The following is a 27,958-nucleotide window of genomic DNA, read 5'->3' on the forward strand; positions in this document are numbered from 1 at the left end:
CACAGTGCCTGGCATGTGTTACTTTTTATTATTATTTATTTCATTATAACAGATAGGTACTAGTAAAAAAAAAAAAAAAAAAAAAAAAAAACTACGAGAGTAACAAATCCCAACTATTTAAATTGCAACATCTTACTTGATTTTGTAATATCTCAATTTTCTCCCCATTTTTTCTCTCCACACCCTAAAAGACAGAATACTTATACCTTGCTTTGAGAATTTTGTTATGTGCTCAGGATAATTGTTAAGATTTAAGAAAAAATATCATTAGGATTAAGAATAAGTGTTATTTCCCTTGTATGTTTTGAAAAATGATGATATAATTGCTTGTATTTTTCTGATGGAAAAAAGCATTTAGGATTTTTTTCTTTCTTTCTTTTTTCTTTTTTTGTCTGTTTTTTTTTTCTTCTTCTTCTTCTTTGGAGAGAGTGTATCACTCCTTTGGCCCAGGCTGCTGAAGTGTGGTGGTGTGATCTTGACTCAACGCAGGCTCACCTAGGCTCAGGTGATCCTCCCACCTCAGCCTCCCGAGTAGCTGGGACCACAGGTGCACGCCACCATGCTGGGCTGACTTTCGTATTTTAATACAGACTGGATTTTGCTATGTTCTGGAACTCCTGGGCTCAAGGGATTCTCCACCTCAGCCTTCCAAAGTGCTGAGATTACGGGCATGAGCCACTATACCCAGCCCAGTTTTATTTTTTCTAATTAGGGATATTTGTGGGCAGTCTACCCTAAATGAATGATGAAAATTAATACCTGTAGTATAAAAAATGAAATTATAGCATGAGACTATGAAATTGAATGCAACCGTAGAAAATAAGAAAAAAACCACAATTTATGGAGGCATTAAACATTTCTTGATAGAATTCACCACATTCTTGAAGTGAAATAAGGAATAAGGGAAAGTATTTGAAAATAGCCATAACTGAAGAAAAGAAGGAGATGAATGTGGGCACAGTGAAGATACTTAAGGAGAAAATGACTTTAGAGACTTAAATATTCTCTGTCATGATTCTCTTACTTCTTATGGTGTAGATGCCTTATTGGAGGAACTGGAACGCTCCACCCTTCAGGACAGTGATGAATATTCCAACCCAGCTCCTCTTCCCCTGGATCAGCATTCCAGAAAGGAGAGTAACCTTGACGAGACTTCAGAGATCCTTTCTGTTCAGGATAACACAAGTCCCTTGCCGGTAACTTTTCATTTATTATAGTCCTTAAACATGGATGTTTGAATGCATTTATGAAAATTAATTGTATCCCACATAAAATGATATGAAAGAAGAATAATATATCCAAGAAAGAGAAAAAATAATGCCTCAATGTTCATCTAAAGATGTTTTTGGAAAGAGGAGGAGAATTGAGAAAATCATCACAGAGGAATGAGTTTGAGCTTTTGAGAACTAATTTTTTTTTTTTTTTTTTTTTGAGACAGTCACACTCCATCTCGAAAGCTGGAGTGCAGTGGCATGATCTTGGCTCACTGCAACCTTCACCTCCCAGGTTCAAGTGATTCTCCTGCTTCAGCCTCCCAAGTAGCTAGGATTACAGGCATGCACCACCACGCCTGGCTAATTTTTGTATTTTTAGTAGAGATGGGTTTCGTCGTGTTGGCCAGGCTGGTCTCGAACTCCTGACCTGAAGTGATCTGCCCGCCTCGGCCTCCCAAAGTGCTGGGATTACAGGCATGAGCCATCGTGCCCGGCCAAGAACTAAATTTTTTCTAATGAGCACATGGTGACAGGCAGAGTATTGTCTGATTCACTGGGGATATTCTGTTACTGTGGGGGCATCAGAGATGCATGTTGCTGTTTGACTGGAATGGTACTCAGGCCAGAGATCACCGAGGAAGGCCAGGTGGCAGCTTAGACAAGTCTTCTCAGGGTGACTTTTTAGGGTCACCACTTCCCAGGTCTTATTTTCTGCTGAATAGATTAGGAAATTCAATTATTAGTTTACACGGAGATGATGAAGCTCTAGGGAACCAACAGAAGCTAACCAAACTGACAAGTGATTATATATATATTTTAAAAACCTAGGGCAGGTGCAGTGGCTCAGGCCTGTAATTTCAGCAGCTTGGAAGGCTGAGGCGGGAGGATCACTTGAGGCCAGGAATTTGAGACCAGCCTGGGCCACATGGTGAGACCCCCATCTCTACGAAAAATTAAAAAATGAGCAGGATGTGGTGACACGTGCCTGTGGTCCCCGCCACTCAGGTGGCTGAAACAGGAGGATCGCTTAAGCCCAGGTGGTCGAGGCTGCAGTGAGCTATGATTGCACCACTCCGTCCCAGCCTGGGTGACAGAATGAGAGCTTGTCTCAAAAATCAAACAAAAAACAAAAACACAGAACTTAGAAATCAAATTTATTAATTTATGGTTACAGTTAAAGCAATCAAGCAAAGCAGCTGTATTTACTCATATATGCATTCTTTTCCTATGGATAAGTCTATATGGACGTACGTTATAATTAAAAGGTTGCTTGATGAGAATGGAATTAGTGTAAGATGAATTAAGTAGATGCTCTTCATAGCTGGTAATTTTGTACTATGATGTGTTGATTCGTCATTGTTCCCTATATGAAATAACCAGAAGCACAGACCTGAAATTTGAGCTCAGGGGTGGTTTACCCCCTAACTATTCTTTTCTCCAAACACATACACAGTTTTAAGGATATGAATTTGTCTCTCTACTAGGGAACCATTGTCTTTGTTCTCAATGTTAGATTATAGCTGTAGGCTCCTAAGTGGTCTCCTGCCCTTTCCCCCGCTACAGTCTGTTCTCAAGCAGCCAGGGTCACCTTTAAAAACTAAAGTCAGACCCAGTCATTCTTCTACTCAAAACCCCACAATGACTCCCTATCTCATTTGGAGTAAAAGCCATAGTCTTACGTCGATCTTTCTGGGGTGACCATAAATCCTGGTTTACCTGAGACAGTCCTGGGTTTATGCTTGTTTTTGTCACATCCTATTAACTTTACTTTTTACCCCAGATTTGCAATTTTATTTAAAGTTTTCTTATCAGTATTTGCATTAAGTAAGCCAGTATGGCTTAACAGACCTCCTTCTAGCTTCTTCCATGGTCTCCTCTAGCAGTGTATAGAACACATATTCAGTGAACAGTGCTCTTTTTTTTTTTCCCCCCGAGATGGAGTCTCTTTCTGTCGCCCAGGCTGGAGTGCAGTGGCGCAATCTTGGCTCACTGCCATCGCTGCCTCCCAGGTTCAAGTGTCCTGCCTCAGCCTCCTGAGTATCTGGGACTACAGGCATGCACCACCATGCCCAGCTAATTTTTGTATTTTTATTAGAGACAGTGTTTCACCATGTTGACTAGGCTGGTGTTAAACTCTTGACCCCAGGTGATTTGCCTGCCTCAGCTTCCCAAAGTGCTGAGATTACAAGCATGAGCCATTGTGCCCAGCCAAATTCTGATTTAATTTTGGTTGAATGCAAAAGATGGCTAGTGATAACTTGTCTTTTTTCTTGATTCTGTTCAGATGAAACCTAGCTAGCAGCAACCCTTCAAGAATTATATGCAGGTGCTGGCTGTTAAAGCTAAGAGCTCAAGCACAAGTAGTCAGAGGTAGCTAACTCTTCTGATCTTCGGTGGTAGCAGAAACATTTCTGAGGCTTTTCCCCCTGCTGGCCACTTGGCAAACCACCACTCGTGCCCTCCCATGGTCGTGTGGTGGGTGGCCTGTGAGATGCATGGAACCTCCTCAGAGTCAGTAGAAAATGGGAGAAATTGTGGCTTAATGTCATACAAATTTTAGGAAATAGAGGCTAAGTAATTTTGCCATAGAGTATAGTGTAACCTAATTGTTTTATTAAGGCAGTTTTGTTATTATTTGTATATGTGAAGCTCTATTTGTTTCATTATATGATAATGCCATTTTCATTTTACAATTTTACAATAAACCCTTTCAGCAGTTAGCTGAAAACAAAACCAAAACAAAACGCACATGTTTAATTGTCTCAAGAAAGCTGATAACGAATATGCAACATGTGGAAAATATTTGTCAATATTTACCATGCACCATACAGGCTCACTATCCCTTTGAAAACCAGAAGGTACAAATATGGTGAAGAAGCTTTGGCATCTATTTCCAAAGTTAATAATTTAAGAAGAACATGCCTTAAAATGACTTCAACATGGCAGCTGCTGGAGGCCTATGTATATATCATTGTGAAGCACACTTTCGCATTAGTATCAAATAATTCACAAATTAATTTTGCTCATCTTCAATTCCACATTTTCTTGTCCTTGTAAGTAAGCTGGTAATAATTAATGAGTGATTTTCCTTTGCAAACCTTCAAATAATGTTTTTTATAATAGTGTCATTAAAGGTCTCTGTTCAAAAATGTATTAATTCCGAAATGTTTCAATTTTGTTTTTTATCTAATTCAAATAATCAAAACAAAATATGTGAGAATTTATTTCCTAGTCAAAAAGTGAAACATCTGACATTGTTAATGCCACTGTAAATTTAGTTGTAAAGCTCAACATTGAAGATAAACTGTTGTTTTGTTGTAAGAATAGGAATACAAATGTTAATAGAGCGTGCATTGCGATAAAATATTCTTACCAAGTTAACAAGCTATGGAGCAGAAATGTACTTGGAATTGGTTGTAATGTGCACAAAATTTGTGACTGCATTCAAACAAGCTGCGGTATTCTGTCAGTCAAAATAGAAACTAAAATTGTCAAAATTTATAAATATAAATAAATACACACACACAGATTATATAACTGATCTACAAAACTTTTCTGACAGAAGCTGATATCAAATACTACCATGCAAGGAAACATTTCAGAATTACTATATGTATATTCCTGTCTGTGTTGCATGTCGTCAATTGGATTTCGGGAATGCCTGAGCCTTTGAAAAACCACTTTGTAAAGCAACCCAAATTTAGATTGCATTATGTTCAAGACCAGTTGAAAATTTATGATCGATTACTCAATGAATGTAGCATGAAAATTCAGCCTTTGAAGCTTTTAGCAAGTTACAATTATGTAAAATAAGGCTTGCAAAGGAAGAAGCTCAAATTTCCCCCTACAAAATCCAAGAAGGAATTGAACAAATCAAAAGATGAAAGCAGATATGGTTTAATTATCTAATTTGACAATTGTGCTTCAGAAAAATCTTTGATGTATTTTGAGTTCTAATTTTATCTGCATAAATTTTTATTCTCCACCAAAATGGAGAAAAATTGTGAAAGTCTATGATTTTGCAATATCTAGATTTGGCAAAATGTTAAAACAATCACAGATATAGACAACTTGAAAGTTTTATCTTGTAAGAAAATTATTGAACAAAAGTGCTTTGAATGAAGGTAGAAAGACAGCACCTATGATGACATTGGCCTGAAATATTTACATATTTTAATATAAAAAATGAAAAGATTCTTCATTTAGCAGAACTTACAGGTTCATCAGTATCTAGAGAAGAAATGTGTTCTCTGTTAAAAACATTACAGTCTACAGTGAAGCATCAATTAAAGTTGTCCACAATTTCAAATATATTAACCATAAAATGAAATTTTAAAAAAAGATTGCAGTTTTGTAAAAATAATAACTGGGTTTTTTTAAAAAATGGAAAAAAACGCATGTTCCTGAAAAATGTCCACATCACAATGCTAGGGACAATAATATCTAAATAACCAATTAAGGTATGTGAATACATATTAAGAATAATTATCTGTACCATTTAAAAATATTCAGATAATCTTTTTTTTTTTTTTGAGACAGAGTGTCACTCTGTTGCCCAGGTTGGGGTGCTGTGGCGCAATCTCAGCTCACTGCAACCTGTGCCTCCTGGGTTCAAGCAATTCTCCTGTCTCAGCCTCCCGAGTAGCTGGGACTACAGGCACCCATCACCATACCCAGCAAATTTTTTTGTATTTTTAGTAGAGACGGGGTTTCACTATGTCTGGTCACTTAAGATGAGACAGGTCACTATCTCTGGTCTCAAATTCTCCTGACCTCTAATGATGTGCCTGCCTCGGCCTCCCAAAGTACTGGGATGGTAGGCTTTAGCCACCATGCCTGGCCAATATTTTTTTAAAGTTGCTTGAATGTTCACAAGTTTGTATCACTTTAAGATATTTCAGGAAATTTTTATTTTGAAAATAAATTTTTGATAGAATTATCTTATAGCTCCACTAATATAATAAGACCAAATTCAGGTCAATAAACGTATTTTTTTTTTTGAGATGGAGTCTCACCCTGTCACCCAGGCTGGATGGAGTTCAGTGGTGCGATCTTGGCTCACTGCAACCTCTGCCTCCCGGGTTCAAGTGATTCCCCAAGCCTCAGCCTCCTGAGTAGCTGAGATTACAGGTGCGCACCACCACTCCCAGCTAAATTTTTGTATTTTTAGTAGAGACGGGGTTTCACCGTGTTAGCCGGGATGATCTCAATCTCCCGACCTCATGATCCGCCTGCCTCAGGTGCCCAAAGTACTGGGATTACGGGCGTGAGCCACCGTGCCCGGCCAATAAACACATATTTTAAAAATGATATAATATGACTACTTTTGGAACCCCTTTTCTTTCTAAAAAATATCCCAGTCTGAGCATTTGGTGACGTGGCCACCTCATCTGCATGATTTGGCCCCTTCACTTGCTGCCCCTGTGTCCCTGGTTCACTCTGCTCAGGCCACACTGTCCTTCTCGTGTGTGGTTCCACAGAAGCTCCAGGTGCTTTTCCTGATGGCCTTTCCACCTGGATCATGTGACCCCAGATATTTGCTTTCTTTCCTCACCTCCTATATAAGTCCTTGCTCAAGCGTCCTCTTCTCAGTGAGTCCTTCCCTGGTCAGTATATTTATAATTGCTGTCTCCCCCCACTTCCCATCTTCTATCCAAAAGATTAATTTTGCATATTAATTTCTTTATTATCTGTTTTGCACCACCGGAATGTAAACTGCAGGGCTTACAGTTTTGATTTGATTGTTTTGCTTTTTGACTGCTACATCCTCAGTCCTGGCACATGACAGGCCCTCAATACATATTTGTTCAATAAATAAATGAATTGCCGGCCAACCACCTTTTAGATTCACATGTTATTTCTTTTCATATGTCAAGTTTAATAACATTATAGTGTCCCCCTAGGCACCATCCTGTTTAGTTAAAGGAGCTTAGCTCTGACCCATTTTATTTGTTTTATGGTTCTAATCTAAGGAGGATCAACTACTCTATTTCGGTGGTTTTTAGGCAAGAAGGGGCTGCCAGTGTTTGTTCATATGCCAACTACTCTGTTTAGAATTTGGCTTTTCTTTGTGGGCTGGCTGGTAATTCCCCTGGCTTGTGAAAGAAGAGCTCGTAGATATGCCACTTGTCAGTCCCCTTTAAAAGCTACGAACATCTATTAACTATGGGTATTATTAAGCCTCAACATTCTGATAACAAAAATTTATTCTTTGCTCTTCTCTTGTCACTTACATATTTTAGGCGCAGCTCGTGTATACCACCAATATCCAGGAGCTCAATGTCTACAGGTATTTTTTTTTCTATTAAATGCTTTCAAAAATTAGAGTTAGTAGATAATTGTTATCAATCTTTGTTTGGGTGATAATTTGTTTTGCAAGTGTTTATTATTAGAACTCCCATATCATCCTCCTCTTTCCGTAGTCTTTGAACATTGGTAGAATTCTGCAAAGCTGACTTGACAATTTCTCAAGGTGCCTGGCTTCTGGAGGGGTTGTCTAGGCTAGTGGGCCCTGCTATGTCCGTTACCACCTAAAAAAGTGTAAATACTCCCAGAGTTACCACAGATGTTTTGTCCACACTATTCCAGATGTTATGCTTCAGTTTCCTGAAAGATAAAACACACCTGAAGAAACGTCAGCAAGATTCTAGCAATGTCAAAGCTAGGATGAGGGTTAAACTAAGACAGTGGGTCTCCATGGCCAACTGATGAGTATTTACTTTTTCTTTCCATATTTGCTCAAAATTTATATAATGGGTAGAGGGATTTCCTTTTATGAGAAGTTCCATATTGAAACAGATACACTTACTAAATCATTTCTCCTGGCTAAAGCAGAATTGGCAGTCTGAAAAAATAAAAAGGTTAATTTACTTATTCTCTCCTTAGTTATAGCTTGCAATTTTTAATATCAGACAACTTTCTGGAAAACAAATTAAAGGGCATAAAATATAGATAGTAAAGATTCATGCTTGGGAAAGAGTGCTAGACCACACCTTATTTGGTTTCAGGATTGCAGTCAGTAGTGCACACATGCAAGGCAAAAATAAGGCAAGAACTGTGCTACAAGAAGGTTTCTTAAAACTTCCCTCTTAAAGATGGTTTTTACTTTGGTGAAGGTGAGTTCAATTTATTGATACATATTGCCAGTTTGTTCTAGTTCCAAGGATGTTGCCAGGTGAGAATTCCTCCTAGTCCTTCCCCAGTCCCTGAAACCCCAATGAAAAATAAAAACAAAGCAAAACAATAACAAAAAGTGGCTGGCACACAATAGGTTCTCAGTAAATATTTGGTTTCTTAAATCTAGGAAACCGAGACTCCAATAGAAATGCGAGTGAATGCATGAACTTATAACATGAAAACTAGCCCAACCAACAGCCTGTATATCTGGCACTGTGATTAATTGATGCTCTGCCAATACTAACTTATTGACACTCTCTTCCTCATAGTATGGGCCTTTCTGGCCTATTTCCCATGATTTCCTCCTTCTCTTGCTCTATATTCCAGGGGAGCTGACCCCTTGGGTTTTCCAGGCTCCAGGATCCGTTGGTCCTCATTGTCTTCAACCAATGGGAGGCACTGTGGAAAGACTGCAGGATAAAAAGCAATGAAATCCAGGGCATTTCCCTGCCAAATCGCTCTATTTCCACAGGATCTCTTGTCAGCAGCTTTATCTTCTTTATGACTTCAGCTGGAGCACAACAGGTCTGCTGTGGTTTCAGCTTCTGCCTGTTGACTTGGGCCCTAGTTCTGGTAACTTTTCCTCTTTTCTTTGTCCCTTTGGCTTAGGGGTAGTAGTGACTTCTGGGTTACTCAGTGTCTTCTGTTTTGCTTCTTAGCTCTCCCCTCACCTATGTAATCAAGTTTCTGGACTAAATTCTTTCTGTGTACTCATGTAGTTTGTGTTTTCCTGACTGGCCTTTGAGGTACTCCCCATTACTGAATGATACTTGCTGTGTAGGCAGGCCTCTGTGGGAGAGTGGCATAAAATCTAGGTGACCTAGTAAATATGTAATAGATAGATGCACATCCCTGAGACTGGTGTCACTCTGAGCTGGCAAGAATACCATATAAATGGGATATTAGACACACAAACTATATTCCTGCATTCTGTTTCTTCTATTTACTCTGGCTTGCTTAAATGAACTAAACATTGCTTTTAACATACCTTGAAAGTATTTTCAATACTAGATCTGAATATAACAATGGAATAACATTTCTACTATAGTTACATATGAATAGCAACATGAGCAATAATTTAGAAATGTATCTTTTCCATAAACAAAAATAATTCTGCTAATAATCGAGAGGAACAAGTCATAAAAATATAACAGAGAAATAAGTAGGGGAAAAAAACTCAGCACAGTGAAGCCCCTTGCTTCAGTCTGGATTCTTTGAGATGTATCTTTTGTGATTTGTGTTACTGAAATCTCTGAGCAATGAAGTAAGTTGCTGCTGATGACATAGCCAAGCATCTTTACTATCTTCAAAAGGTCAGGGAACGAATCAAAGGCTCTTCTCTTTTCAGGAATATTTCCTGCAGCAGGCACTTTAATTTGTAATCATTAACTCTTCAAGGTCTCTCATTTCTTATGTAGAATTTTATACTGTTTACTCAATAACTGTTGGAGTATTATAACAATGATCTGTTTCCCTTTCTACACTGCACTAGGACTCTAGTTAAAAACCAGTGGGAATTCTTTGAAAAAGCACAAATTTGCCCCAACTGTGAGATGGGACGGTTTTTAGGAATATACAAGCCCTGCTAAGAAACTGCATTTATTCTACATTTGGGCACAGGGCAGCAGAATGTGTTCACAGTCCTGCTGCCTTTTGTATCCCCAAGCCATTTGCCTGTGGCAGCACCTACCAAGGGATTATGACTGACCGAGCTGTGAGAAGAAGCTCCACTGTACCTTCTTGGAAACATCCAAGATGGATTGAATCAATTACTTGCATACTTGACCATTTTTGCTCTCAGATTAAAATAAAAAATCTTGCATCTAGTAGAGGGCCATGTTGTACCTAAAAGATACATCTTTTATCTTAAGAGATAATCCATTTTCCTCTTATATTTTCCTTGTTGTTAAATAATCAAAAATAAGTGAACATGAGACATGTTGTATCCAAAAGATAATCTTTTCTTCTTAAGAGAGGTAAGTATCCACTTTTCTTCTACTTTTTTCCTGGCTGGTAAATACATAAAGATAAGTAGTAAGTGTGTGTTTTCATTTTTGAAAGTATATTTAGTGAAAGACAGAATATTTACTTTTATTTATGGCTTTGCATCTTTGTGCAGATGAGAGAGAAAAGGCTTGAGTGGTCGTGAGATAGAGGGTTTTGGTTTGGTGGGTTGTTAGCTAAGCTTTGTTGATTAATGTTGATTAGAAACATGATTCCACAGTCAGTTACCTTTTTATACCTTTTGACCCAGTGATTTCACTTCTTAAAATTTACTCTATATAAATGATCAAACATGGGTGCAAATATTTGTTTAGCAGTATTGACTATAATAATGACAGAAAACAATCTAGGTGTCCAACAATAAATTATTGGTTTAATAAATTGTATAATACATTATATATTTGAAAACCATATAGCCTTTAAACATTATTTTGGCAGGTAATTCAGGACAGACAGCACAAACTTTGCAGTTTGCAGGCCCAAGCTCTTTGTTACTTGCCAACTGTATTATGTACAAAAAAGTTTTTAACTTCTCTAAGCCCCAATTTTTTCATTTGGAGGTGACAATACCTAGCTCTTAAGGTTGTCATTATAAAAGATTTAAAGAGAACCTGTGTAAAGCTCTGCATGGAGTGTCAGGCATAGTGTAGACAGACATTCAATAAATGCTATCTATTATGGTTGCCGAAGATAGAAAAATGTTTGCATAAGAGTAGGAAAAATGTATAATTTGAGTTTTCTAAAATTACACACAATCATAGTTAAGTGTAATGGTATCAGCCAAAACGTCCAGAGTAATTGCCTCCTGAAAAGGGGATTACATGTGTTTAAAATTTTTTCTTTATATTTCTCTGTATTTTTCAAATGTTCTACACTTAACATGTATTAATTTCATATTTTAAAACAATTTTAAATAGAAACCTCTACACCATGACTGTATTTGTGTACTTTACTGAAGGTTGTTTGTAGAACCATTGTGTGTGTGTGTGTATATATAACTGAGATATACAGGTGAATTGCACTACTGATGTCTCATCTGACACCTCCACTACTTCATCTGTTGACCATGTGTATTAGCTATTTTCCTAGTATAGATGACCTGTGTTTTGTTTTATTTTAAAAATATAACTTAAGATACAAAACTATTTCATAAACTCATGTGCATAAACAGTCGCAGATTTTGGAAATGTATACATAGGGTGAAAAGTGAGACCACCCCGCTTAGAGTCTTTCCTCTCACCAACTCGTTACCAGCTCCACGGGTAACTGCTGTCAGGTTCTTCTCCTTACAGACTTATGTGTGTGCATATTCACACTTATGTACATGGGCTTATAAATTTACATAAATGAAAGTATATTTTTTCTTTCTTTTTTTCTTTAATTTGAGACAGGGTCTCTCTCTATTGCCCAGGATGGAGTGCAGTGGTGTTATTTTGGCTCACTGCAGCCTTGACCTCCTGGGCTCCAGTTATCTTCTCATCTCAGCCTCCCAAGTAGCTGGGACCATAGGCACGTGCCACCACACCCAGCTAATTTTGAAATTTTTCATAGAGATGGAGTCTTCCTGTGTTTCCCCGGCTGGTCTTGAACTCCTGGGCTCAAGCAGTCCTCCTACCTCAGCCTCCTGAAGTGCTGGGATTACAGACGTGAGTGACTGCACCAGACTGGAAGTGTAATTTTCATATTGATCTGGGCTTTTGTTTTTTTACGTTAACAATGTATGTTGAAAGTCTTTCTTAGTTCACATAAATCTATGGCTGCTTAGCAGTTGCATGTTATTCTACAGCATGGATGAGCCATAGTTTATTTTCCTTTAGCTCTGTTGGTTTATTTCCAATTTGCTCCTAGAAACTGTACCCTAATAAATGTCCTTGCATATATATTTATATATATATGTCCAATTTTTCTGTAGGATAGATTCTTAGTAGCAAAATCGCTGAATCAAGTGGTATATGCATCTGAAATGTTGATAGACACTGCCTTGCAAAAGTGTTTATAAATTTACTTAACCACCTATGGTATATATAAATGTGTATGTGTATATATATATAAAATTCATATTTTGCCAACACTGCATATTATCCCTCTTTTAAAATTTCAACTGGTAGGTAAATATTGGCATCTCATTGCTTTAAATTGCCAATTTAAAGATTAATGAGGTTGAAGTATTTTTATATAGTAATAAACATTTGAGTTTCTTTTTCTGAAACCTGCTTTTTAAAAGAATCCTTAGCTCAGGTTTCTATTTTTCAAAATTATTTATAGATTTCTTTAAAATCTTGAATGTTATGTTTTAAATATTTGTTTATATTTAAGTTTTGTGAACTTAGCTGTATCAGTTTGTTTTTTCATTTTTGACATGACTTCAGAATATTGTGTCCGTCTTAGGAAAGCCTTCATTACCCCAAATTGTAAAATATATTCTTCATTTTTTTATTATCATTACATTTAAAAATATTTGTATCTATCTTTAATTTGTCTCAAATGTATTCATGTATATGGTGTGTTGGGGATCCATATTTATTTTGTCCCAAATAGGTTGTTATTCATTGAGTGGAGTAGTCTGTTTTGGATGATTTGAAATGCCACATTGATCATATAGGAAGTTCTTTTAGGTGCAGGAGCCTGTTTCTGGGTTTTCTAATCTACTCCTTTGACCTATTTGTTTTTTATCTTTATCTTTTTCTTTTTCTTCTTCCTTTCCTTTCCTTTCTTTTCTTTCTTTCTTTTTTTTTTTTTTTTTTTTTTTGTTTGTTTTTTTGACAGGGTCTCATTCTGCTTCTGTTGTCCAGGCTGGCATGCAGTAGTGTGATCACAACTCACTGCAGCCTTGGCCTCCTGGGCCAAAGTGATCCTCCTGCCCCGGCGTCCTGAGTAGCTGAGACGACAGGTGTGTGCCACTATATCTGACTGATTTTTAAATTTTGGTAGAGACAGGGTCTCCCTATATTGCCCAGGCTGGTCTTAAACTCCTGGGCTCAAGCAGTCCTCCTGCCTCAGCTTCCCAGAGGGATCACAGGTATGAACGATCACACCCAGCACTATCTATTTTTTTTTTTACCAACATCATACAAATTTAATTATTGTTACTCTATAAGACACCACATCTATCAAGACAAATATTCCCTCCTGTTTTTTTTTTCTTTAAAACTTTTAATTTTTATAGAGACCAGGTGTCTCTCATGTTTCCTAGGTTGTTCTCAAACTCCAGGTCCCAAGTGATTCTCTTACCTGGACCTCCCAAAGTGCTGGGACCACAGGTGTGAGACACCACACACCCCTCCTATTTTTTTTTTTTTTTCAAAATTGTCTTGAGTGTTCTATCCCATAAATGTTAACATCACCTTACTAATTAGCTTCAATAATTATGTCAGAATTTTTATGTGAATTACATTGAATTTACAATTTAATTAGGGGAAACTGACGTAATATTTATCTTCATTTATGTAGGCCTTTTCTAAAAATACATTTTATTGTGCATATTTAAGGTGTACAATATTATGGGAATGAATAGTTAGTAAAATGGTTACTATAGTGAGGCAAATTAACATAGTTATTATCTCACACCGTTACACATTTTTGTTTGTTTGTTTTTGTGGCAAGAACAGCCAAAATCTACTCATTCAGCAGGAATCCTAAATACAACAATTTCATTACCGATAGTTCTTATGTTGTACATTAGATCTCTAGGCTTGTTCATCTTACATATCTGCTACTTCATATTCTCCAGCCTACATGTCCCCATTTTCACTCCCTTTCCTGGCCCTCATCACCGATATATCTGCATATTTGACCTTTTTAAATAACAAAAACAATTCCACCTATAGGTGAGATCATGCAATATTATCCTTTCTTATTTAACTTAGTATAATGTTCTTCCAATTCATCAGTACTATGACAAATAGCAGGATCTCCTTTTTTTTAAGGCTGAATAATATTCTGCTGTGTTTGTGTGCATATTTCACAATGTCTTTATTCCATTGGTGTCCATTCACTGATGGACGCTTAAGTTGTTTCCACCTCTTGGCTATTGTGAATAATGCTGCAATGAACATAAGAGTGCAGATATTTTTACGAAGTGGTAATTTCATTTATTTTGTGTGTGCCCAGAAGAAGGATTCCTGTGTCAAGTGGTATTTCTACTTTTAATTTCTTTAGAAACCTCCATATTATTTTCTATAATGGCTGTATCAATCTACATTCCCACCAACAGTGTATAAGTGTTCTTTTTTCGCTATACCCTGGCCAACATTTGCCATCTTTTGACTTTTTGAGAATAGCTATCTGTTTGTGAGTGGTATCTCATAATAGTTTGATTTGCATTTCCCTGATGATTAATGGTGTTGAATACCTTTTCATATACCTTTTGGCCATTTTTATTTCTTCTTTGGAGAAACATCTATTCAGGTCCTTTGCTCATTGGTTAATTGGATATGTGGATCTTCCTTTATGTCTGCCAATGGTTTTTCTTCATAGAATTCTTACACATTTTTGGTTAAATATATTATTGATATTTTATAACTTTTGTTAGAATTGTGAGCAGGTTCTTTTTTTCTCATTGGATTTTCAAACTGCTTATTGATGACCAGTAGGAAAGAGACTGCTTCATTTTATTCTTGTATCTAATCACCACCCTGATCTTTTTTATTCATTCCAATGGTTGTTCAGTCGTTTATCTTACATTTTCCTGGGAAGTTATTATACCATCTATTTTAAAAGAAAGAATGAGGATGTGCTGCCTTTTTTCAACTATATAATCCTCTTATTTTACTTTTAAATGTGTTTGATAATGTATTCTAGAATAATGTTGAAGATTGCCAATGATAATAGGATCTATGTCCAACTTACCTCTTAATTAGAAATCTGCTTAATATTTGACTATCAATTATGAGGCTTGCTGTAGATTTCTTATGGAAACATTTTATCAGTTTATAGACTTTTTCTTATTTTTCTTGATATTCAACAACAGGAAGTGTTGTTAAATTTGTCTTCCACTGCTTTTTCAGCACATATCATTGTGTTTATAAAGCTTTTCTCCTATTTGTTAATGAATTATATTAATCTTTTTCCTAATTTTGAACTATTTTTGGATGACCATTATAAACACCACCTAGCCATGACTTTTTAAAATTTTTTATGTCTTTTTAAAAAAACACGTTTCAACTAATTTTATTTAACCTTCTCTCTCTCACGCATGCACATCATTTTTTTTATTTTAAAAAGTTTCTGGGCTATATATAGAATGAAATAATGTTCTATATTTTTCTATGTATTTGGAAATTTTATACAACGATACCCCCAAAACTGTCAGTTTTTTTTAATTTCTTGTTTTCTATTTCATTAATTTATGTGTTTATTCCTTCTGTTCAATTATTTTAGATTTTTCTGAGACTCTTGATTTGGAAGTTTTGTTTATTTCTGATCTTCCTCATTTTTTAATATCACACTTAAGGCTATTTATATATTTTCTTCTCAATAATATTTAGCTTTCAACTCCCAAAGATGTGTGTGTGCGTGTATGTGAGTGTGTGTGTGTGTGTGTTTTCATTGCTATTTCTATCTGGTTTGAAATTCAGTTTAATTTTTTTTATCCCAAGAATTATTTAGAAGTGCTTTGTTTTTTCTTAAGTGGATAGTTTTTATGATTAATTCGTACTTCTATTCACTCCAATCTAAGAATATGGTCTATATGATGTACTTTAAAAAATTTATTGAGCTTTACTTTGTTTCCTCACATATGGTTAATTTTACTAACGATTATGCAGATACTTGAATAGAATCCGTAATCTGTTTATTGGGTACAAAGTTTTATTTATTTATAATTTACTTACAATTATATGAATATGAAATCATCATCATATATATTATCTAAACTTTCTGCACCAGAGATTTGCAAACTTGTTCTGTAAAGAGGCAGATGGTAAGTTTGTTAGGCTTCATGGACTATAAAGTCTTTGTAGCAACTACCTAACTGTGCAGAAAAGCAACTATAGACAGTAACTGAATGAATGGTCATGGCCAGATTTGATTCAAGGACTTTATTTGTTGATGCCTGCTCTATATTCTGGTTTATTTTTATTTTTTGACAATAACTGACAGGAGATATAATACTTTTTATAACTTAGATGGCCAGGGAGAAATAGAGACAAAAGGCAGAGAGAACTTGTTTAGATTTTCAGTCAGTACATATTAATGTATATTTTTAAATACCTCCATCTCTGATTTTAGATTCATATCCAGGGGATTCATTATTACAATTGCATTGCCAGTACTTTATGTGTGGTTTAACATTATTTGAGTTTTGATTTGTTCATATGACTTTTTTGTTTTCCCTCTGTAGTGAAGCCCAAGAGCCAAAGGTATCACCACCACCTTCTAAAACGTCAGCAGCTGCTCAGTTAGATGAGCTCATGGCTCACCTGACTGAGATGCAGGCCAAGGTGAGTGCAGTCCAGATGATAAACAGGGCCCATGGGGTCACCAGTTTATCTTTGTGGAACTCAGCTCTGCATTCTCCCACTTAGGAATTTTCCTAAGTTGTCATTGCTTTTTCCAGACTAAATTTAATTCCATGAGTTAACCCATCTTTGTACTATGTGTTATTTGGACACAAAAATTAATATATAATACAGACTTTGATCTCAAGGAGCTGGAGTGTGCTTGGCAAAATGAGGCATAAGTTTTTTTTAACATTTATAGAATAAAAGCCAGGTGGTTTGCAAACATATGTAGAACAAACGTTACGGATATAGAGAGATTTTGGAGATTTAATCAGATAGTTGAAACTTGGGATGGACTCTGAAGAACTGGCAGAGTTTGGACATAGAGAGATGGGAAGAAAGGTGGTGTTAGTTGCAACGAGTCCTGAGGGCAGAGGTATCTAAGACTTGATAATGTGAAAGGATTTTCTTTTTTTTTTTTGAGACAGAGTCTTGCTCTGTGACCCAGGCTAGAGTCAGGTGGTGCAATCTTGGCTCACTGCAACCTCTGCCTCCCGGGTTCAAGTGATCCTCCTGCCTCAGCCTCCCGAGTGAGTAGCTTAGATTACAGGTGCCCGCCACTGTGCACAGCTAATTTTTGTTGTATTTTTAGTAGAGATGGGGTGTCACCATCTTGGCCAGGCTGGTCTCGAACTCCTGACTTTGTGATCCACCTGCCTAGGCCTCCCAAAGTCCTCGGATTACAGGCGCGAGCCACTGCACCTGGCCGAAAGGACTGTTAAAGAGACCTGACTAAGCAGGACAGAGGATATCAGTGAGCAAGCTGAGACACAGCAGGGGAGATCAAAGCATAGCTCTGACAGTAGGAAGGGTGAGAAGTCCCAAGCCCGTATTGAGATAAAATCTGCCTCTTTGTTCTAGTCTCTAGAACACCTCTAAAGTGGTGAGCTCACATGGTCTGGCATGGAATGAAAATCTCAGATAAATGGGCTTAAAGATTTATTTAGGAAATATAATCCAGAATCCTTAAGGCAGAGAATCCAACCATTTTAAATCTGGTTGGAGGATTTGATATATACTCATGAGGTGACTATGAAGTAATCTCAAAGCAGTACATAAAAACGTGTGTGATTGGAGAGGGCAGGAACCTTATCTTTAGAGCTCACCTTGGGACTCCCATTGCTCAACACAGGGCCTGATACATTGTGAGCAACACATATTTATTAGAGAGATGAATAAATAAACATTACAAACAAGTTTTCCTTAATGACTTACATCCTTTGATGGGCCAGTGTCTACAATAAAGCTGGGTAGATTGGCTCATTATGCTGTATATCTGAAAATACTAGAAAAAAATGTACATTAGATTTAATTGTGTTGTGTTTCTAATTGATTTAGCATGTATCTTGGTTTATTTAAATTCTTAATTTACAACGCCATCTTTTTTTTTGAGACGAATTCTTACTCGGTTACCCAGGCTGGAGTGCAGTGGCATGATCTCGGCTCACTGCAACCTCCACCTTCTGGGTTCAAGCGATTCTAGTGCCTCAGCCTCCTGAGTAGCTGGGATTACAGGCATGCGCCACCATGCCCAGCTAATTTTTGTATTTCTAGTAGACGAGGTTTTGCTACGTTGCCCAGGCTGGCCTCAAACTTCTAAGCTCAGGTGACCTGTCTGCCTTGGCCTCTCAAAGTACTAGGATTACGGGCATGAGCCACTGTTCCTGGCGCCGTTTATCTTTTGAATAAGCTTCACCTTCACATTGTACAAAAAACGAAAGTACAAAAAGCTTGCACTGAACTGTTTCCTTCTCAGCTCTGCAGCCTAGCCGCCCAGTTCTGCCCCACTGGAGATAGGCAGAATTTCCTGTCTCTTCTATATCTGTTCAGAAGTATTCTGGAAGGTACCAGTGAAGAGATAGAGATGTAGGTGTAGATGTAGTTATATTGTATTTTTACTTATTTTTCATAATTAATGTCAGTCACCCCTTCAGACCTTTCAGACACTAACCTTCTGAACACTAACCTCTTGAATATTAACTAACATATATTAGAGGAGGAAGGATGTCTGTCAGATGATCAAAATGTCTTGAAGGAAAATGAGCATTTTGATTGGTGACAATGTGATGTTTAACAGGCAGTAAAAGTAGGATAAGTAGAGGTCTTAAGGCAGACAGTAACAGATCACATTCAGGAGACTGAAGAGCCCAGCTGGCCTAAACAATGGAGGCCTTTTACAACATAGTATTAATAAAAGATGAGATTGGGAAAGATAAAAAGGGAGGACAGTAGATGGGAGGCTTTGAATGTCTGTCTGATAAGTGCAGACTTGACGTGGAGGCAATGGACAGCCATTGTAGTTTTCTGATGAGTGAAGTATTTGGTAGATAGATGGTAGCAGTCGCCCAGCTAGAGAGAGCCAGAATCAGGATATGAGGTTATGAAGGGTCAGTTAGCCCCCCCTCCCCACTTTTTTTTTTAAAGTAAGGATCTTTCTTTGAATGGTTTATAATAATTTTGGACTTTGCTTAAATAATTCCAATCCATCAACAAGTCTTACCTGATGACTTCTCACCACCTTCTCCTATAACACTGATCTAAGTCATTATCTGATAATCTCCCTATGTTCACTCTTGCTTGTCAACACTTAATTGTCCACTCAGCTACCACAGGGATCCTCCAGATTCCTTCACTCCTGTGCTTGAAATCCTGCAATGGCTCCCGTCACCTTGGAATAAAACCCAAGTGTTTACCATGAGGTTCCTATGTGATCTTTGCCTCTCTTTCTCGATCACCTTCTCCTGCTGTGTTCAATCTAACTCCCTCTGCTTTAGCCCCACTGACCTCTTTGACTTTTCTTCTAATGTGCCAAGTTGTTTTCTTCCTCAGGGCCTTCCCTCCCCCTAGAATGCTTTTCCCATAAATGCCAATATTTCTGAGTCCCAAGTATCTACTCAAATATTACTTCCTTAGAGGGGCCTTCTTTGATTATTACCTCCATGTAAATCAATTATTCTTACCATCTTCGTGTGTCATTTCTGTCTCTCTATATAACATCTCTATCTGACATTGTAACATATATTTATTTGTTTAATTGTTTATTGTCTATCACCCACAGAATTCCATGAGACCAGACACTTGGTCTGTCTTATCCTTGCTTTAATCCAAGTGCTTAGAGCAATGATTGGCACAAACCAGGTATTCAACAAATACTGCCAAATAAGTGAGTAAAATGGAGATGTGACTAGTTTTTGAACTAGGGTCATCCTAAGATCTTCAAAGGGTATCATTTTCATGTACTAAAATTCCTATGTTAAGAAAAGATTTACAAACAGAAGATTAGTCAGATTTCATTTGGCCTGAGGAGTTTAGGGTGAAAGGGAGATGACAATATTTTTATTGGTGTTGAAATTTTAGATTCTTCCAATGCCTTGGAGGAAGGCTGGGGAAAGGCTAAGAGATCAGTCAGTAAAGGTGAATTTATAGAGTCATTAGAAGATGCCAGTGAGAATAGAAATACGTGAGACTGATTCTGTTCTTGGTTCTTCCCTTGGACCAGGTTGCAGTGAGAGCAGATGCTGGCAAGAAACACTTACCAGACAAGCAGGATCACAAGGCCTCCCTGGACTCAATGCTTGGGGGTCTGGAGCAGGAATTGCAGGACCTTGGCATTGCCACAGTGCCCAAGGGCCATTGTGCATCCTGCCGGAAACCGATTGCTGGGAAGGTAAGATGGGCTGAAATTTTGGTCCTACAGCCTTCTGTGTCTTTCTCTGTCCCATCAAGGATTGCTCTTTCTCCTTATAATTTGAGATATTTTAGTTATCATGAATAATTACTAATCACAGTGCTCTGGCCACTGAGCTAAGTGCTTTACAAGTATTTCCTCATTTAATGGTCACATCGGCCCTTCAAGAAGCATGGTTGCTCCCTTTGTAAAGATAAGGAAACTAAGGGCTCAGAGACATTAATGGACATATCTAAGGCCTAGTAAGAAGTAGAGATAAGATCTGAAACCAGTAGACTCTCTCCCAAGTGAGTTCTTAACCATTTTTCTGTACTGCCTTTACTGAGATGACCTTTCTCACTGCTCCCTTTGTTCAGACATTCCCAGTCTAAATTGATTGATTACAATTTTCAGCTGAACTCGGCTCCAAGTCACAGCTGCAGACCCCTGTTCTGCATCATCCTTCACCAAAGCTATGATAAAAGGCGTTGAGACCTGACTGCATAGGGCATGGAATAAAGTGTTCAAACTAGAGGAATAAAAACTGTCATTTGGCCTTTTCGTTTTCCAGGGGTCCCTTCCACGCCAAGGCTACAGTTACAACTTGTCTGTCATTAATGTGCTCTGTGTTGTTTCGGCCACCCCCTGTGGCAGTGGAGTGGTTGTGAACATTTACAGGCTTTCATCACAGTGATCAGTCAGGGAAGTGGGCATCCTTTTATTATCAATCCATAAAGCACAGACAACAGATGGCCTTAGGTGGAACCTAGGTCTAGGCCTCAGTGTTGTGTAATTCCACAGGGTGTTGTCTACAAGGGGTACAGTGTGAAGAGTGCTCCCTAGAGTTGTGCAACCCATAGGCTATAGAGCACTCAACTGGGCTCCTGTGTCAGGCTTCATTTCACTCCACAGGTGATCCATGCTCTAGGGCAAGCATGGCATCCTGAACATTTTGTCTGTACTCGCTGCAAAGAAGAGATCGGCTCCAGTCCCTTCTTTGAGCGGAATGGCTTGGCCTACTGCCCCAACGACTACCACCAACTTTTTTCTCCACGCTGCGCTTACTGTGCTGCTCCCATCCTGGATGTAAGTAAATCCCCACTCCTCTCCAGCTTTCAATCGTTCAGAACTAGAGTCATGCTTTACAACTCTGCATCATTGTAATATCTGTGTGTTCCCTTTTCAGAAAGTGCTGACAGCAATGAACCAGACCTGGCACCCAGAACACTTCTTCTGCTCTCACTGTGGAGAGGTGTTTGGTGCAGAAGGTATGACCCGACTTGAGAGGTTGTATCCCACACCCCAGTGGGTAGTTATAAGACCAGCAACACCTTTCCTGGTAGTCACGGGAGTCCTGGTTCCTATCACTACTATTGAAGCGCCCATTTCAGTACTAGATACCATCCCTCTCTACCTTTCTCCAACATTTATAAGTTCCCTTTAAATTGATTTTTTAAATCACAGAAATACAAATGCGTAGTTTAAAACCTCAAATATTACTTCAAGGGTAACATTGAAAAAGACTTTTCTTGTTGAATATTGAAAAAGTCTCTTTCTCATCCCCAAATCTAGTTCTCCTCTCCAAATTATTTTAGCTATTTCTTCTGTTATTTACTTATTTTTTGTTGTTGTTGTTGTTGTTGTGTGTTTTTTGGATGGAGTCTTGCTCTGTTGCCCAGGCTGGAGTGCAGTGGTGCGATCTCTGGTGCGATCTCGGCCCACTGCAACCTCCACCTCCCGGGTTCAAACGATTCTTCTGCCTCAGCCTCCCGAGTAGCTGGGACTATAAGCACTTGCCACCACACCCAGCTAAGTTTTGTATTTTTAGTAGAGATGGGGTTTCACCATATTGGCCAGGCTGGTCTTGGACTTCTCATCTCATGATCTGCCTGCCTCGGCCTCCCAAAGTGCTGGGATTAGGCATGAACTACTGTGCCTGGCCTGCTTATGTGTTTTAAATAATAACTTATCTTGTTATAGGTTGTTTTATTTTTCCAGTTTCAACCATTATGTATTGACTGTCTAGGAGGGAAGATGAGATTTAGAAATGTTGTTATTACCCCACTCAGTCCCAACATATTTCCCCTCCCCTGTTTTTTCAATGTATAATTATATCATAATTACAGATTAGATCAGTATTCAGTGTGTATATGTTGACAATCATAAAATACTGCTCACAAGTAAGCCATGTAGCAAACTGACTACACTAGAGTCTGGATTTTAGAGTCAGACTTCCCGGTTCAAATCTGGGTTGTGGTATTTATTAACTGTATGATGTTGTTCAAGTCATTTAACATCTCTGTACCTCACTTTCCTCATCAGTAAAATAGTCCTAATGAAATTGCCTACTTTATAGGGTTGTTATGAGGATTTAGAGACAATACAAGCATAGTATTTAGGACAGTGCCAAGCACATGGAGGTATAGTAATGTTAATGTTATCACAGTGTCTTTTTTGTATAAATTCATTTTTTTCTTAAGTTAACATTTGAATCCTTTATGAAATTAGCTTTGTTTTCATTGTACTTATCACTAAGTTATGTAACAGAACTGTGAAATTCTTTTCAAAATGGTCAACTACATCTGGCAATAAGTCGGTTTCTTTTCTTTTCTTTTTTTTTTTTTTTTGCTGGAGATATCCCTCCAGGAGACTTTCTTCCTCCTGATTCAACATGAAATGATTTCTTCCTGCTGAGTAACAGTCATTCTGGTTCAGTAACTTAGAATTATAACTAGTAATTACTCTTAGAAATTCCTTTTATTACTTTTCTCTTTGGATGCTCTGTTTCCTGGGTCCCATGTCTATGTTTTAGACATGTTACCACCTTTATTTTAGTGGGGAAAATCCCCTAGTAGCTTTCTGAGAAAGAATTTTTGAGAACTTGAATATCTGAAAATATTTTTATTCTGTCATTTCCCTTAAGTTGCCTGGGCATAGAATTCTAAGTGGAAACTATTTTCCTTCATAATTCTGAAAACATTGCTTCACTGTCTTCTACCTTCCATGGTTGGCAAGTTTTTATTAAAATTTTTTTATCCTTGATCCTTTCTACATGACCCATTCTTCCCCCTTTGTATGTTTGTTTCATGTGTTTTCTGAATTGTCTTTTTAAAAAAAATTTCTTCTTTTTATGTTTGTTTTGAGCAAACATGGAATCAGAAAGCTGCTTTACTTTGTTTTCTTTTTCCTGTCCTTTTAGAATGAACTCAGTGGGGAAGGATTTCTCCTCTCTTACAAATAAAAGCTGGTGCAGTCCTCTGTCTTTTCTGATTACTCTTAAAAAACAGTTGTAAATATAAAATCAATTTAAGAAACAAAACACAAAAACTAAGCCCATAGGTAATTCGGTCTGTGTAATAGTTAAGGCTTACAGCACTTTAAAAGTGACAGCCACTCCCTCTCTTTTTAGGACCTTCAAGCTGCAGGAGGTGAGGACAGGGGTATGGCCTTTCATTTCTCCGGACCCCACTTTGTTATCTACCACCCTCACCCTTATTGCCAGCATTGACACCTGCCTGCTGTAGGCTTGAAACACTAGGGAGGATGGAGATGAGAATGGAAGGCAGGAAGGTCTAACTTGTCTGGGATTGTTGTTAAATTGGCTGTATGCTCTCCAGACCTGGCCAGTGTTTAGCTCTGACTTTTTTCCCTGAATTCTTTTTGGGATTAAGACAGGTCCAACAGTGAACTCTTGATTGCCCTTTACGTGTCTTGACTGGCTGTTCTGTCCTTGTCATGTTTCTTTGAGGATTTGTTTTGTAAAGATTCTTTTTTTCAAGGGGCTTTCATTGTTCCCCCCTAGTGAACCCTTAGAAATTATTAACATGGTTCCAGATCATCTATTCCACTCAAATTTTCATAGAAGGACCATGGATAACTTACTCTTTTCTCTGACAGCCAGTGGGGTTACAATTAATTTTTAGCTGCATGTTTCTATTCAGCTGCCATAGACTCTTTCAGCCAGACTCACCTATGGACTTTTTCCAGGGATAACTCTGATACCACTAACTGCATCTCACTAATGCCAAGGCACACATATCCACCTCTCTGAGTGGTCCCACTGAAGTCCCTCTTTTAACCTGAGTGATAACCTCAGGTTATCTTGATAACAGAACTATACCTCATCTTTCTTGGTGGTGATGAGGCACTCATAGCACAGTTTTCTTCAAAGAAATCCTTCTCTCAGTTTTCCTTTTTCTTTACCTGTTTTCTCCTGAACGTGAGTGAGGAATTCCAGAATTGTACAAAGAGTCTTTGGCTACCTGTTTGGAGGGATGTTTTGCAGTTCAATTTGGAATTTGATATATATTACATTTTGGTGCCTTACATTTGTTTACACTGGTCTTTGCAAATACTGCTGATCCATGGTTGTCTGTTACTGTTTAAGAATGAGACACTAAAATGCTAATTTCAAACTCCATGGATATAGACAGAAATTGTTGACTGGTGGACTTGACTATACGGCACTCAGGTAAGATGCTCTGGCCATTTTGTTGAGTGACTCCTGAATATGACAATCTTAGGTCTTTTCTGTTGAGCCAATTATGCTAAAGAGATGTTCTCTTTGCCAGCATTCTGAGATTGAAAAAGGGGATGGGGGAATGGACTTTCACCATTCAGCATGTCAACTTTTACTTAATTCCCATTTTTCAGTAGAGAGCTTGACTCATTTCCTCATGGTGTCCAACATTCCTGATCATTGAGACTCTCTTGTTCAATATTTACAGAAATAATCACTGCATCTTACCATAAGATAAGGCATCTAACCTTCTAATCGTTCTTTAGACTTTCAACCAGTCCTGTTTCTAGCCTTGAAGAGTACCTCATGCATTCAATTCCTGAGCCCCTCTGATATTATCGTATTCAAGATGGCTTGATTTTTATTGGCCTCTCCCATCTGTGGAGACATAAGTTCCAGTTTTCTTATTTATGTTAAGCCAGTTGCCACTCTTATAACCTACTTTAAAATCTTGAAAATTTAGTTAATATCTCACCTGGTGGCATATCCTTTACTTTTTTATCTTTCCTTATGGCTCTTTATAATTTACATAATTCCTTAACTGTCATGTTAATGATGTTTCAGGAGGGAGTAAAGAAAATCCCATGTGTTTAGGCCCTTTGCTAATATGGAGACTTTCCCAAATATCAGGCATATTATTATGTATGTGGTTAAAAATAATTTATTTGATGCCACCGCAGTCTTGTGAGAGCAAGTTTATTCCACATTTTACCTAGTTATAGATAAAAATAGTGAGTCTCAGGTAGGTAAAGGATTTTCTTAAAGTCACACAGTTAGAAAGTTGAAGAGGCAAGATTTCAACTTGGGTATCATTTCTGCAAGTTCTATGTTTTTCATAAAACATCACAACTGCCTTTTGACTGAAACTCAATTCCTCTTCTGCTGTTGCATCTCTTTACTTTTGTGGTACCAACACAATATGCTTTATTTGACAATAGACCCAGATACAGTGGCGCTGACAGATTCCACAAGCAAAGTGCCCTGTAGTAATTTGCTTGTTCACTGGAGCTTGCTCAATGCTTTTTCACAAATCATTAGGTATTTCATTTCTAGATGGTATTTTACCTAAGCAGCATTTTTCATTGACACTTAATACAAATCGTATTAAAATGTGTTACGGTAATTTATATTGTACTGGTAGCCATAAAAGTCTGAGAATTAGTTGAGTAGAACCGTCAGCAAGTGAGTACTGCCCTGTGGATCATTATGATGGAGAAGTTGCCTGAAAGCAGAACAATAGGACATAGGCACATTTCAAGTAGAGACATAAGTTAGATACTCATACACAAAAATATCCAATCCATAGGATGACCAGAAAGCACCATGAAGGTAGCTAGTTCTCATTTTCTTGACTCAGGCCCCTTCTAGACAGACAGGGCTGATGGGGTCATTTATGGCTTTATATAAACAGGAAACAACACTTAAAACATATTTATACATAGAGTCACATGACAAAAAGGGACATTTATTAATCAGAAGCTCCACTTGCGTTGTATTTTCCTTTTTATACCTGGCTTTCTGTAAAAAGGTCTCCTGCCATATGGTCAGTCCATTAATTAGGTGACATCCTGCCTCACCCCAAGTTACATAGTCACAAAGAGTTTCTATAATGACAGTTTAACCGCTGAGCCTCCTGGGAAATTAAATTCATCTGTATTTTTTCATCAGTTCAGAGAATTCCTCTTTAAGGCTCAAGCCATTGGGCCTTAGCCTCCTCCCACAGGGATGAGCTCTTCAGTGTCTACCTGTGTTTCTTTTTAATTGCTCATTATCCAGGCCATGTAGGTGCTCCCTAATTTCCCCTGTGGCTAAGAGCCTCACCAGAGTGTAAACACTCTCCCTCTTTTTGTGGCACTTTTAATTGTCGGTATTTCTCATTCTTCCTCATGAGGTAATTGGTCCCAGAGAGATCCTCCAAGAAAGCAAGAGCTGAAACTTTCTTAATTTATTAGATTATGAAATGCAGGGGTATCACAGCAAGTTTGGCTGATTGCTTTTGATTCCCTTCCTGAGATCTACCCGAGTTGAAACAGAGGCTGTTACTCCCCTGTTATCCCACTCTCGAAACCAGCTGTCCAGCAGATGCCTAGATGAGGATCATTTCTCAGATAGTTGGCATGTCTTACAGTTTTCTCAAGTAATACCTACCTATAGGCAAGCTCAGTTTTGTGTCATTTGCTTTATGCAGCACCAGCATCACCTGGGGACTTGTTAGAAATGTGAAATCTTGGGCCCCATCCCAGACCTATTGAATTGAAAACTCAGGGTGGAAGACCCAGCAATCTGCATTTTATCAAGTTGCCAGATAAATAATGCACACTAAAGTTTGAGAAACACTATTACACTACACAAAATGAGACAGGTGGTTGCAGGTATTTGTTTTTCTTATATAGTAGGACTTAACGGTATTCAGGTTTCCTTGAATAGACTCTAGACATCATTTGACAGTGTAAGTAAAAAGTAAAGTGAGCTCTTCTGTGTCTCAGGCGTTTAGAAGAAGAACACAGGACAGCATATAAAATTAGTAGTTTAGATTCAGATCTGTAGGCCTCAGAATTCTGCTAAACTGTCTGCTTTTTAAAGAAAGCAAGGCTGAACAAAGCAAGGCATGTGAAAAAGTGTTGAGGTAGTGGAAAAACTGCAGCCATATGGTTTGGGCCCCAACACCTAGCTGTTTCTATTGCCATGTTGTGATCTGGCTGCTGCTATCAAAGCTGATTTCTAGAAATAGTGTTTTCTAGGTAGTCTGCTTTACAGAACACTGTGCATGCTTTGCTTACATGCTGTTTTAGTGGAGAAGAGGTAGAACTCTCATATTTACAAAATTATTTGTGCTCAGCTGATATTGTCAGTTCCCACAGAGAGGTCAAAGTCAGGA

General features: G+C 37.9%; 2 protein-coding genes across 3 annotated transcripts in view; both read left to right on the forward strand.

Moving 5' to 3' along the window:
• The window catches only part of MED19 (mediator complex subunit 19), a 751,866-nt gene that overhangs the window by 18,964 nt on the left and 704,944 nt on the right, over positions 1-27,958 (forward strand). The window lies entirely within an intron of this gene.
• Positions 1-27,958, forward strand: part of LPXN (leupaxin) — a 47,108-nt gene that overhangs the window by 6,254 nt on the left and 12,896 nt on the right. For both annotated transcript variants that reach the window (XM_050758549.1, XM_050758550.1), the window contains exons 2-7: positions 1,039-1,196; positions 7,457-7,503; positions 16,735-16,834; positions 20,394-20,561; positions 21,474-21,647; positions 21,748-21,829. In XM_050758549.1, the coding sequence (XP_050614506.1) occupies positions 1,039-1,196; positions 7,457-7,503; positions 16,735-16,834; positions 20,394-20,561; positions 21,474-21,647; positions 21,748-21,829 (729 nt within the window). The remainder of the gene's footprint in view (positions 1-1,038; positions 1,197-7,456; positions 7,504-16,734; positions 16,835-20,393; positions 20,562-21,473; positions 21,648-21,747; positions 21,830-27,958) is intronic.

This window comes from Macaca thibetana, chromosome 14 (assembly GCF_024542745.1).
Source record: "Macaca thibetana thibetana isolate TM-01 chromosome 14, ASM2454274v1, whole genome shotgun sequence".
NCBI lineage: Eukaryota > Metazoa > Chordata > Mammalia > Primates > Cercopithecidae > Macaca > Macaca thibetana.